Raw genomic sequence first — 11,953 nt, forward strand, 5'->3', positions numbered from 1 at the left:
TATTGTGGGGTTTTCTGATAATTGTACACAGCTTGTAAATCTTTGGAAGACATCTTATACCAACTGTGAAAAAACGGAGAAAATACATTTGAAAAAACATTTTATTCACCAAATATTGAAGCAAAATATGGTTGCAAAATACTGAAATCTTGAATTATAAAGAGACAGTATGATCTAATAAAGCAAACCCAGAAGTGTATACATGCAATGTGCATCACAATGGTTGGAGGGGAGGGGTCTAACAGCATGGGGTAGAGGTATAAATGCACCCTGAATACAGATAGGGCGATCAGAATGACACAGTATCTGTCTTTTCAGCTAAAGAACAAACTGCTGTTTTGATTGAAGATTTACGGGACCAAAAACATTTCTTCCTGACTGAGAAATGGAAAACTGGAAGCTATGGCTGGTTGTTGTGACTTTTTGTGCTCTGCTGAAGACCTATCAGGCGCTGTCCTCCAGTGCGGGAGAGGAGAGAGAATTATCTCCAGACTGGCAGGTGAGCGTCCGTTTTGGGCAGAGAGAGATAATCAAATATACTATTTTGTATTGCTGGAGTTTTTTTAAATGTCTGATTGAATGCTCTGTAGTTATCCAGTCCGCTCTTTAATTATTTTTCTGCAATAATAAATGTTTCTGGTAGGATGAGTCTCTGGAGGAAAGTCTGATCAGTCTGATGAAAAGATCCAAAGCTCTGCGCTTCCACGGACTCATGGGGAAACGCTCAGGTGGCCTCTCATCTCTTATTTAAACACATATTACATATTTTCTCTTCTCTATAGTGTATATGTCTGTGGAAATTAGATTAATTAAGATATACTGATTTAATGATCCCAAATTAGGACATTGTTCTGGTTAAAAAGGCATAAATAGAATACAAATTATATATTAACAGTAAATGTATACATTTGAACAGTATTGAGTATCTAAAGAATGCATAATATAATATACATAAATAATATACAAAACAAGTTAGTGTTCTCTATAATAGAACAATCTACTACTAAAAAAGATAAATAAATATAGTATTCTATATACAATATGCAAATTAATTAATACAAATTAAGGTGAGGTATTTAGAGCACACTATCTCACATCGTTTATGCTTTAAAATATGAAAACATGATAAATGATTATAAAAAACATTGATAACCTTGTTTTTTTTTTTTACTATTCCTCAGATCCAAAGAAGCCTTTTAAAGTAAATAGACGTAAGTAGCTTGATGTCACTTTCAGGTTGTTTGTTGTGACAGCATTATTATATCTCGAACATGAAATGGGTCATTGTAAATTGAGTCTCTTCCTCCTCCTCACACTGACAGGAAACAAAGGAGAGGCGTTTGTGGGTCTGATGGGAAGAAGCGTTTCCAGTGGCGGTGAGCAAAGAAAACTCCAACAAAACAAAGTGTAGCTCATTTCAAAATATCAAAGCAGCTTTATTGATATTAAAAATATCAAATTGCTAATACACATGTAACAGCTAGATTCAAAGTACAAGGCAAATACTGTCCCACTGAAATGAAGATGTTTTATTACAGAGTCTTTAAAAAGAATATTTCCTGCAACAACCACGGCCTTCGATGTCTCAGAGAAACCACGCAAGCAAGGTATGATCGTATAAAAACCTGAGGTGTCTTATTTCTATGTGCATTCTTGCAGTGGCGCCATTTTCTTTTTATTCTGAGCAAATTAAAAATATCTATAATTCATTTTTTCCATTATTTGGCAGGTTCATCGGAGGAATGGGTCCACATCTTGTATTGATGGAGCTTTAAGAAATAAGTGTACGTTATAATGATCTATACAATTTTACATCAACCAAAGAAGAGTCACCATACGTCTCACACTCCTCGAAACACACTCCGCTGACGTTTTCAAATCATGCCGACACTTAATTCCAAACAGAAACCATCTTTAAATGCACATTTCCTGAATGAAATAAAAAAATAACAGCCTGTAAACGCTGGTAAATACATTTTTTTTTTGCATGAGAAAAGCAAAAACATTCACGTCACACCGGATCATTTATCATTAACATTCAAAGCTTAGTAGATGTACGCAGTTGTAAAAAGAAACGGGAAAGGACATTCTCTTTTGTAGTTAGTTGATTGAATTTGGAACGTAGGGTGCTTCAAATCTAAAGTTAAAAAGTAAAAAAAACAAAGTAACGTGAAAGGAAAGGATGACCACTGGTCTTTATTGACAGTTTGGAGGTCGAGGCTACTTGTGGCTGGTGAGGCTGGAGGTGAGTTCATTCCGTAGCCTGAGGGTCTTTAGTGCTCATGTCCCTTTGGGGGGGGTCCACTTCAGAGAGCTGGGGTCGATGGTTTTGTTGCTGTTGCCTCGCTTGATCTCCTTCGCTCTCCACTCATCTATCAGGTCCTGAGAGGGGGAGGAAAGGAACAACTGGGCTGTCAAATATATACGGATTAAAATTAAATGAAACTGAATTTAATAGGGGGGAAACATTAGATATAAAATATTTGTGATCACTTTAATAGCAGTGTCTTGTAATTTAGGGGACAATATTTACTGAATATTTCCAAAACAGATAAAGGTTAGACTCCTGTCTTTCCTTTTAAAATATGTGTTTGACTGGAAGAAAATGTTGATTTTAAGATTTCAGCCAGATATGAGAGTTGTCCCAACATGATATAGGTTTTAACATTTTGAATTTATTTTTGGGATTTAAGCCTTTGCAGATCATTAACATGCAGAAAAACCTACAGGAAAGGGACAACCCCAAAAAGCATTATAGGGCTCCTTAACGAGAGATAATAAACTAAAATATAAAAAGGTCAACGGACCGACATCTTACCTGTCGCTTCAACACCAAATGCTTTCCTTTCCAATACTTCAGCATCTGGAGAGACTGCAGCGTGCTCACAATGTCCACCGGATTCACTGCCGTCTCCTGGCTGATCTCTGCATCAATAAATATTACGGTGAAAATCATGTGTGTGTACTTTGTCTACAAATACCATCTCTTCCTGTGGTCATACATCTTTCACAACCTACAGAGTGTTCATTATCCTCACAGCAGTAAAGTGGTATTGTTTGACTTCTGTGTTTTCACTCACCTTTGATGGAGATCTCTTTGCCCTGGAAGTTGTACATGTATCTGAGCAACACTTCCTTCCAGTAACTACGGTAACTGATGAGGCCCAGGTCAGACAGGGGTCTCTCAGGTGAGCCCACCCTCTCCTCCACTTTAGACAGCAGGTAGCCTGAAAGAAGGAGGAGAAGAGAGGAGAGTGAGGAAGAGCAGCCGTTTGCATTCATGTAAAGAAGACTAGACCATAATAATAAGGCCGTATGCAAGTGATGACTTCTGATCTCTGTGGGGGAAACCTCTGAAGCAACTGGAGTCAGGACTCGGAGAGACACGAGGAGAGCTGGAGCTTTGATGGCAAACACTGACGGTTTATTTGGAGCTTCGGGCGGAGAGGTCACAAGACATGTCACGGGCCACGGTTTGACCACACGGTTGAGATGCCACAATCAATTCTGAAGACCCTCCTGTGGCTCCAGGTTTTAACTAGTTCAGAGTGTAATAATCAACATTCTTCAATAGAGAGACTAAACAGCTGAGGAAACTGAATCACATTACATTACATGTTACTTGTTAGATGCTTTTTATCCAAAGCGACTTTGGGGTGATGTGTCTTGCCAAGGAACACAACGACATGCTGACTGCAGTGGGGTTTGAACCTGTGACCCCCTGATCCACACGCCTCAATCGCAGTTGTTGTCGCTTATGGCTCGGGGTCATCGACACCCCGAGAAGGATGTGTTCCAGGTGTCCCACAACAATAACTATCTCTGACGGAGAGTTGCCCGGTCATCAACTGGCAACATCAACAACTTGCTAGGGCAGCCCCTCCTTATGGGAGATAGCGGCTGCTCAAGGTTGGTCAGCTGCGTCAGAGGGCGAAGGAGGACATGCAGGGCAAATTATCCCCCAATAATCTTTATCTGCAATTATGCTTTAAGCATAATAAACGCGTAGAAAACATTTTCTTTTTGAAAACACATAAATCCCATAAAATCACAACAAAACAGTCTCATACAAGTTTATGCACAGCCCTGGATAAATATTACTCAAAGGCTATATTAGAAATATTCTACATTCCATTAATTAAGCAAAAAGTTATTTAAGAGGATGTACTTTTTTCCTTTAAATGCCTTAATCTTTTAGTTGAATTTGTTTTGGTGCCATTGAATTAAATCAGTGGAGGCTTACTGAAGTCGATGAGCATCTTTCCAAAGCCCTGCCTCATGTACTGCGGCATCGTCAGGATACAGGAGACGTTGTAGTTCAGGAATGAGTTCTTCTCCTGGTGATACAAAAACATTCCAGTTGGTAATGTGTACAAAAATATATAAAACATTTTGTACACACGGAATAAATCTTATTTTCACACTTACTTTGGAAAAGTATCCCACCAGATGGCAGCCGGTGTTGTCGGCTTCGGTCATGACGTAGAAGAGAAACGGCTCCACATCGTAGTAAAGCGTTTTGTGGTCCAAGAACAGTTTGGCAAGTAAACACAGGTTCTGGCAGTAGATCTGAGGGGGAACGCTACTAATTAGTATTAAATCACTGCCTGAAGTGCTTGCTTTTCAGGTGTGTGTGTAACCAGTCTCCAAGTTTCTATACTACCAGAGGGAATGAAGATTTTAAAGTCCTACCTTATTCTTTTTGCCATCGACTTCAAACACAGATATTCCTCCTTTTCTGTACACCTCGTCTCCTGGAGGATGCTTCCACACACACTTGGCCTGAAAGGACACATAATAAAACACACATTAGCATCATTTCCTAAGACTTAGATATTATAAACAGACATTATAAATACATAATCCAATGTTAAATAAAGCATGATGATAGATTAAATAAAAATTCTAAATTATAGACGATCCAATTCATGTGACGCTTTTTTACTTGTATCAGGGTTCACCAATGATTTTCAAAGACTTTTCCATGACCAAAAAAATTACTCTCTCTCACTGAAAATGGTTTATTTGAACATGGAACAGGAAAATAAGGTCCGACACATGTTGTGCCTATCTAAAACAAATCCAATAGTAGGCTTACTAGCTTCTACACGCTAAAGCAACTAAAATCTCTCACCAGCAAAATACCTCGTCAGTTAAATGCCATTTTACGTTTCATCACTATACGATACAGTATTTATTATCATTATAGTATTACTATTTCGTCGATTAGATCAAATATAAATTATGTTTTATGCAACTTTAGTTACATTTCCATGACTTTTCCAAAACCTTGGGAAAAATATTGTTTTCCAGAACTTTTCCAGGGCCTGGAATTAGCTTTTTGAATTTCCATGACTTTTCCAGGTTTGTAATGACCGTAGGAACCCTGTTGTATTAATATGAACTATAAGTGAGTCGGTCATCTATTAAGACATATGATATATGTCCTAAAGACACAACAGAATCAAACATCCAGTGGAAATCACCATGGCAGTGAAACAGTAATTGACCCTCACCATGTGTCTCCTGAGAATGGTCTGGCTCTTCATGTACTTGAGGCAGAATTCGCAGACGTAGAGGCGGCCCAGGCGTGCGTACTCCTCGGGATACGGGGAGTGGTACCAGGTGTCCAGCTCGTAGCGGCCGAACAGGATGGTCTTTATCATGTTGCTGCCCTCCGTTATCTGACCCTGGATACGCAGCTTCTCCTGCAGGAGGGATGGAGAAGGTGTTACTGCTGATCTTAGCATCAACCGTTGTGATACACACATAGTTTCCATTTCAAAATGTCACACATTTATAGACTTCTTTTAAAAAAAAGACCATATTTGTGAATCTAAGTTCAGGGGATACTGTTACTAGAGTTATTTTGCATATGGTTTGTAATTAGCTCTCTTTGTCCATTTGAAATCCCTAGCGAACCAGGCTTCATTTGTGGAATTGTAAACCCAGCCCTCTGATAAATTGCATTTACCCACAGCAGTCTGGAAAACCAAATATTTTCCCATGCTTATCTAGACCTGAGAATAACTAAAAATCCAATTCCCTAGTTTCCCATACCGAGCAGGAAACCTGAATACAGTTATTTAATATATAATAATGGTAATATAAAACAGCCCCTTACCAGATCTTCAGATGCGCGGGCCTGGGCTTTTCTGAAGAGCTCCAGGTCATATTCACTGGTGATATTCTCCAGCAGAGGCTCTCTGGTGTTGCTGTGTGTCTGTCGGTGTTCCTGTGGACCAGACATTAAAATGAATAAAGATCAAATGATATCAAACATATAAATAGCCCAGCAGGTGTGAAAGAGCCACATGGAGTGAGAGTCAAAGTGAGAAAGTGCATGTTTGAGAGCCAGCGATGTACCATGTGTTTTTCTTTCTGCTCCTTCTGAAGGCCAGAGTTTCGGCCCTTCCTCATCTCAGCCACCTGCTCCTTGTATTTGCTCTGTTTGGATGTAGGTGTCTGAAAAGATAGAAATACATTTCCTTTTATGGTAATACAAAATGTGCACAATAACAACTCAATGTGTAATTTGTTATCTCTGCAAACAATCAAGAAGAACATTCATATGATACATGTCGAAGAAAACGCGATTAATGCTAATGCTAATCATAGCAAAAAGAGGCTACCTGGTGGCGAGTAGCATGGCGCGAGTTGTTTTCTTCCTGCCCCTTCAGCTCATCCTCTTGTTTCTCGCGGCTGATAGCTTTCACCTGTAATGAAGAGTAAGATTAATCTCTTGTGTGAAATAGCTTCTTGTGTTTTGCTAAGCCTTATCAATGTATTGGAAGTTAATGCTCTGTTAATTGTTTGTTATTAACCATAAGACTAACTACCATAACAATCAAATGTAAAACACAGTACTTCAATGCTGTTTTTTTATCAAGTAAAAAAAAAAAAAAACAGAAAAAATTGGCCAGCCAAGGAAACCGTAGCTAACAGAAATACAACATACACATTATACCAAGACAAGTGTTGGCCAACTTTATCTATAGCTTATGATAGTAAACAATCAACTGCAATAACATATCATCATCTCACCTTGCATTCATCAGCAGAGAGATTGTGGTAAAGAGGACAACCTGACACAGCAAAATGACGCTCATGTTTCCCTGTGAGGTGACCTGGATACATTGAGAAAAGGAAATATATTTCAATGAATAAAATGACATTATGATAGTACATGATGTCACGGAATAACCTTGTTTACATTTTTTAAAAAGGGCAGGGATTTTACCGAGTGAATTGCATCCTGGCGTGGGGCATTTCATGTTGAAGTTGTATGTCTCGTGACAGCGGCGGCGCTTGGGTCGATGGGAGAGGTCTTTATCCGAGTCTCGGCTGGCCTGATCTTTGGCCTGGCTCTCATCATGTGAGGCATTGGGGCTGGAGATGTCCAGCTCCGATTCAGAAGATGGGGCATTTCCTGTGGGCGTCAACGGTGGGGATTCATCATGGTCTGCAGTTCGCTTCAAGTCTGGAGTGTCTAAAGCAAAAGGAGTGAAAACAAGACGTAAAGAAAACAGCTATGATGAAGTATACTGTTAAAATTGTATATTGTATTTAAAAAGGATGTTGGCCAACCTTGAGAGCTTTGGCTAAGGCGAGTAGAGGCTCGGGTGAGGCGCTGTCTCTTGGAAAGGTTTCCGTCGCTTTCTGAACTATTGGTCTGATCTCTTTCAGCGGAGGAGTCAGAGTCTTCAGTTCCATCTGACCCACTTCCAACCATATGTCTCTATCAGGGGGGGGATACAATGAGAGGCATCCTTTACATGGTATAACATCATGGACAAAACATTTGTTGTTTCTTAATACAAAATATTATTTTAAAATATAGGAAAACGGGATGTGTGTGTAGAAATTGCCGTTAAAGGTTTGACCCATTTTTGTAAGAATCCAGTTTGTTAAATCCAGCAAACATGTTTTACATTTCTGCTCCCCACCACCTCTTTATAAATCAGCACAGCATCCACTTTGAATAACGTACATGTCATAGTTAACTGAACTCACTTTCTCAAATGATTACATTTTGTGTAAATATTGTCTTTTCTTTTAAAAGGATCCAACAAACAGGTGCTAGCTCGCTGCTAGCTGGGCTTGTTTTAGGCTAAACAGCTGTTACTAACGTTTGCGGCCGACTAATTATTATATTCTACTACAAATGGCATTTGACACGTTTTCTTATTACAACTACTCAAATAATGTACAATTTGCTGGCAATAGTAGCGGCTACACGACACAACATAGCCTGGTTAGCACTCCAGAAACCTAGCATTGTTGTTAGCTTTACGTGTCATGTTAGCTTAGTTGTCTCCAACGGCTAATAGACTGTGGCACCAAACTGCTTGAGCAAATCGTGCATTTTTAGGATGTAGTGCTCACTAGAGCTTCCCTTTATCTGACTATACACATATTATTTATATAATACGAGTTATTGTTGTCTTATGGTAAATTCGGCCGTGATCTAACCAAAATAAAGCATCGTTTTATTAAGAAAATATCCAAAGTAAAGTTATAGCTATGGTTTAGCTATTTGTTGCCGTCCATCAAAGTGTACCTTCAGTTATCTTCCTTTAAAGTTAACTAAACATGTTGACAAAAGCAAAACATGACAACTAATAGAGTTGAAATGCAATGAGTTTGGTAAAAGCTGTTTGACTAACTTAATGTGAACAAAACGTTTGTTGGTTTGGCATTTAAAATGGGGGAATAATTGATTGGAATATGGTGGAGCATCCGGACTGAAGCAAAAATATAAAACAAAAATGGAAAACAAAACAGAACTAAAAAAGGTAAAAATATATACAAGATGACCGTGAAAGATACAAATCTGTCTGACAAATAAACACTATGAAGGGCCAAATTACAGATAACAATATTTAAAAGTAGGATATTCTTTACATTTAGCTTCCTTTGAAGTAAACTGAACATGTTGACAAAAGACAAATGCGACAAAAAATACAGTTGGAAATCAACATGTTGGTTAAAATTTGTTTGATGAACTGAATGTGTACTTAACGTTTGCTGTTTTAGCATTTTAAATGGTCGAATAATGAGAACTAGCTAAGCTAATGCTAATAATGCTAATATCCCTCTTACCTGTCGTCTACGTGGCATTTTCCACCTGATGAGCAATATTTCCCGTGAGTTTGTAGTGTCGATTGGCAAAATATCCCAAACTTAAGATATGGTGATGAAAGGAAACTCTTTATTGATTTGTTTCCAGGCAGAAGTTTTTATGTACACAGCGTTGGGTCTATCGCGCCACAGACAGAACGGAGGCTTGCATTTCCGGTGCTGACGTTGATCCGCCGCACCGGCAGGGGGCGACAAGTTCCGGTAGTTTCCATGGTAATAGTGTAAATTCATCAGAAGCAGCAACAGATTGCGTATTGTTCCATATTGTTGTTTTTTAAAGCATTGAACCTTATTTATATCACCACATCATCTAGTAATACTAGTAAGTAGTTATATACACAACATATAGCAGCAAATGAACATCAGATTGCTTTTTAATTTGCATTATTTTCTATGTAATACTCAGTGGCGACTGGTCATTAGGGGCAGGTGGGGCACAGCCCCCACCTAGTGTCAGCAGAAAGTATTACAAATAATGATTACAAAAAATATATAAAATATATGTTAAGATCATGTTTAATCATCTGATTCGTCGGTACATTGCTGTTTTAGTCTGTGTTCTTCTAATTAGTGTCTACAGTGTGTGCCTATTGAGCTGTTTAGAGCCATGTGGGACAAAACCCGATCCTGCCCCTCCCTCTCCCTGTTTAAAAACTACACTGCGCATGCTCAGAGTATTGTCCTATTTAATGTGTGTGGCAAAAAAATAATGACCATAGGGGCATAGAGAGGCGAAGTCACGCCCATCTACTTCCGGCCCATGGGACCCCGGAAGCGAAACATTAACATTGAATTCAATGGAGAGAGAACACGTATCTTTTGATCCCGTTTGAATTGTGCCACGAACTACACATATGATGTTTGTCAATCTTAAACAATAAGTTCCATGTCAAAAAAGTCACATTTTGTCGTAAAACTGTTGAAATATAAGACTATTAAAAATACGCGACTACAAAGACTACAAATCCCATTCTGGCTCGCGTAAGTGATGTCACAGGCGATAATTCTCCAAGTGGTTGCGACTCGTAATTAAAGCGAAGAAGAAGAAGAAGATCTCATAACCGATTTATTCCCTCCAATAAATAAGAGATTGCTAAAAATAAATTCACTTTTACAAGATGCATGTGTGCTTTGTACCAGGTTGTAATCACATAAGTGATCATACCACTTGCCCGTCTGATGAAAGGACCAGGAGTCGCCGGATCAGACATATCAGGTAATATACATGTTGTGCATGGAACACAGTCAAGTTAGCTACCTAGCTAGTAGCGACGAGTAGCGAGCACGTTAGTTAGCATTACATTACTTAGCCTTGTCATTTTTAGTAGCCTTACCATGAAGTTATTATTTTATTACATGAAGTAAACCAACATGTTAAACAGTAAGAGTAGTCATGATGGTAAGTATTTCGTGAAACATTTGAAGAGTAGCCTACTGCGCCATCCACCGGGTGCTAAGGAAGCAGTCAGGGAGAGTCGAAGGCAGGCAGGGAGCTTTGCATGACATTCTTCTGGATGTGTTTCATTGTGATGACAGTAAGGGTGAGTCACTCTGTTTGTTGGAAAGACAGTAGTTGAGTGATTACTGAGAGAACATTATTAGAAGAGATAATTATTCAAAGTGTTGTTAGTTACTAACCTTTTTCTCTTTTATTTCCTTTCCCTCACCTGTAACTGCTGAGACCCTGAGGAACATGCACACTGACCTGCTCTGGCAACCTGATTTCCACTGTACGTAATAGTATTTGGTTATGGTATATTATTTATATACATCAAAGGCACAATGCACCCCCCAGAGACACACATGTATTGAGTGTGATATTGTGCATAGGTCATGTGAAATCATCTTTACACACTAGAAAACTGTAGGAGCGGCAACTTGTTTTGAAATTGAATTTTTAATATCCGAAAATGAAGTTGATCTGTTTTCTTTATTCTTCTCTCTTCCCAGCTCCATCCATCACCGTGCTCTGTTCCTGCAGGTCCTGCTTGCTAATCATTATGCTCATATGTTTTCACACAATTACAAATAAAGTCAATGTATTGTATGACATGAAGTTGTGCTTCATTCGGAGTCAATAATACATTCATTCTGCCTTCATCCATTCTGCCTTCAACTGCACAATGACTGTGGACTGCACCGACATCCATGTAGCTGCCCCCTCAGTAAGATGAACCGAGCAAAGAGGGTCACTATCATGCCCAAGGACATCCAGCTGGCGCGCCGCATCCACGGAGAGAGGGCTTAGACTGACCTGAGACCAGCACACCCAAACACAACGGCTCTTTTAAGAGCCACCTACAGTTTCAAAGAGTTGCAATCCTACGTTATTATAATGATTAAACTGGTTCATGTATCACTTAGTTTACTGAACCGTGATGAATGAAAGAAATGAGTGAGGTAGTGGTTTAAAGAAGTTACAAAGACATTAATATATGAGTAACAGGTCAGTGTAAACACAAGCTTCTGTCAATTATGGATCATTCAAACTATATACAAATAATATGTAATAACGTTCTAAAATAAGTATTCGGTATATTCCTTGATAGCTTTTGGAGAAGGTTGTTTTTAAGTTTACTAAAAATCTATCGTTTCAACTGTTTCACTTTATACAAAGGAACAGGTGAGTAGAGCATCATTGAGTTTCTTATTCTGTCAGTAAATTATCCAAATGAAATGTTTATTATTTTAGTCAACCCTAAACAAATTGATTGTACCTTTTTAATAATGACCTTACATGGTCGGCAAAGTTAAATTAACTTCAATCAAATCTGTTCTGAGAAAAAACTAATACATGTTTAAAGATAGGAAC

At 38.7% G+C, this 11,953-nt stretch overlaps 2 protein-coding genes across 2 annotated transcripts; one reads left to right on the forward strand and one right to left on the reverse strand.

Annotated features, from left to right (window-relative positions):
* Positions 1-282: 282 nt before the first annotated feature.
* On the forward strand, positions 283-1,764 carry LOC117464607 (uncharacterized). Its single transcript, XM_034107137.1, has 5 exons — positions 283-499; positions 644-728; positions 1,182-1,211; positions 1,323-1,376; positions 1,730-1,764. The coding sequence occupies exons 1-5, from the start codon at positions 386-388 to the stop codon at positions 1,762-1,764; spliced, it is 318 nt and encodes a 105-aa protein (XP_033963028.1). The 5' UTR covers positions 283-385.
* kat7b (K(lysine) acetyltransferase 7b) lies at positions 1,413-9,310 on the reverse strand. Its single transcript, XM_034106789.2, has 14 exons — positions 9,103-9,310; positions 7,588-7,738; positions 7,241-7,489; positions 7,045-7,127; positions 6,633-6,716; positions 6,367-6,465; positions 6,125-6,235; positions 5,517-5,708; positions 4,693-4,782; positions 4,429-4,569; positions 4,244-4,337; positions 3,081-3,227; positions 2,819-2,925; positions 1,413-2,382 (listed from the first exon to the last, which is right to left on the reverse strand). Exons 1-14 carry the CDS (start codon positions 9,118-9,120, stop codon positions 2,281-2,283), a joined length of 1,668 nt encoding a protein of 555 aa, XP_033962680.1. The 5' UTR covers positions 9,121-9,310; the 3' UTR covers positions 1,413-2,280.
* Between the last annotated feature and the right edge of the window lie 2,643 nt (positions 9,311-11,953).

The sequence above is a fragment of the Pseudochaenichthys georgianus genome, chromosome 19 (genome assembly GCF_902827115.2).
Source record: "Pseudochaenichthys georgianus chromosome 19, fPseGeo1.2, whole genome shotgun sequence".
NCBI lineage: Eukaryota > Metazoa > Chordata > Actinopteri > Perciformes > Channichthyidae > Pseudochaenichthys > Pseudochaenichthys georgianus.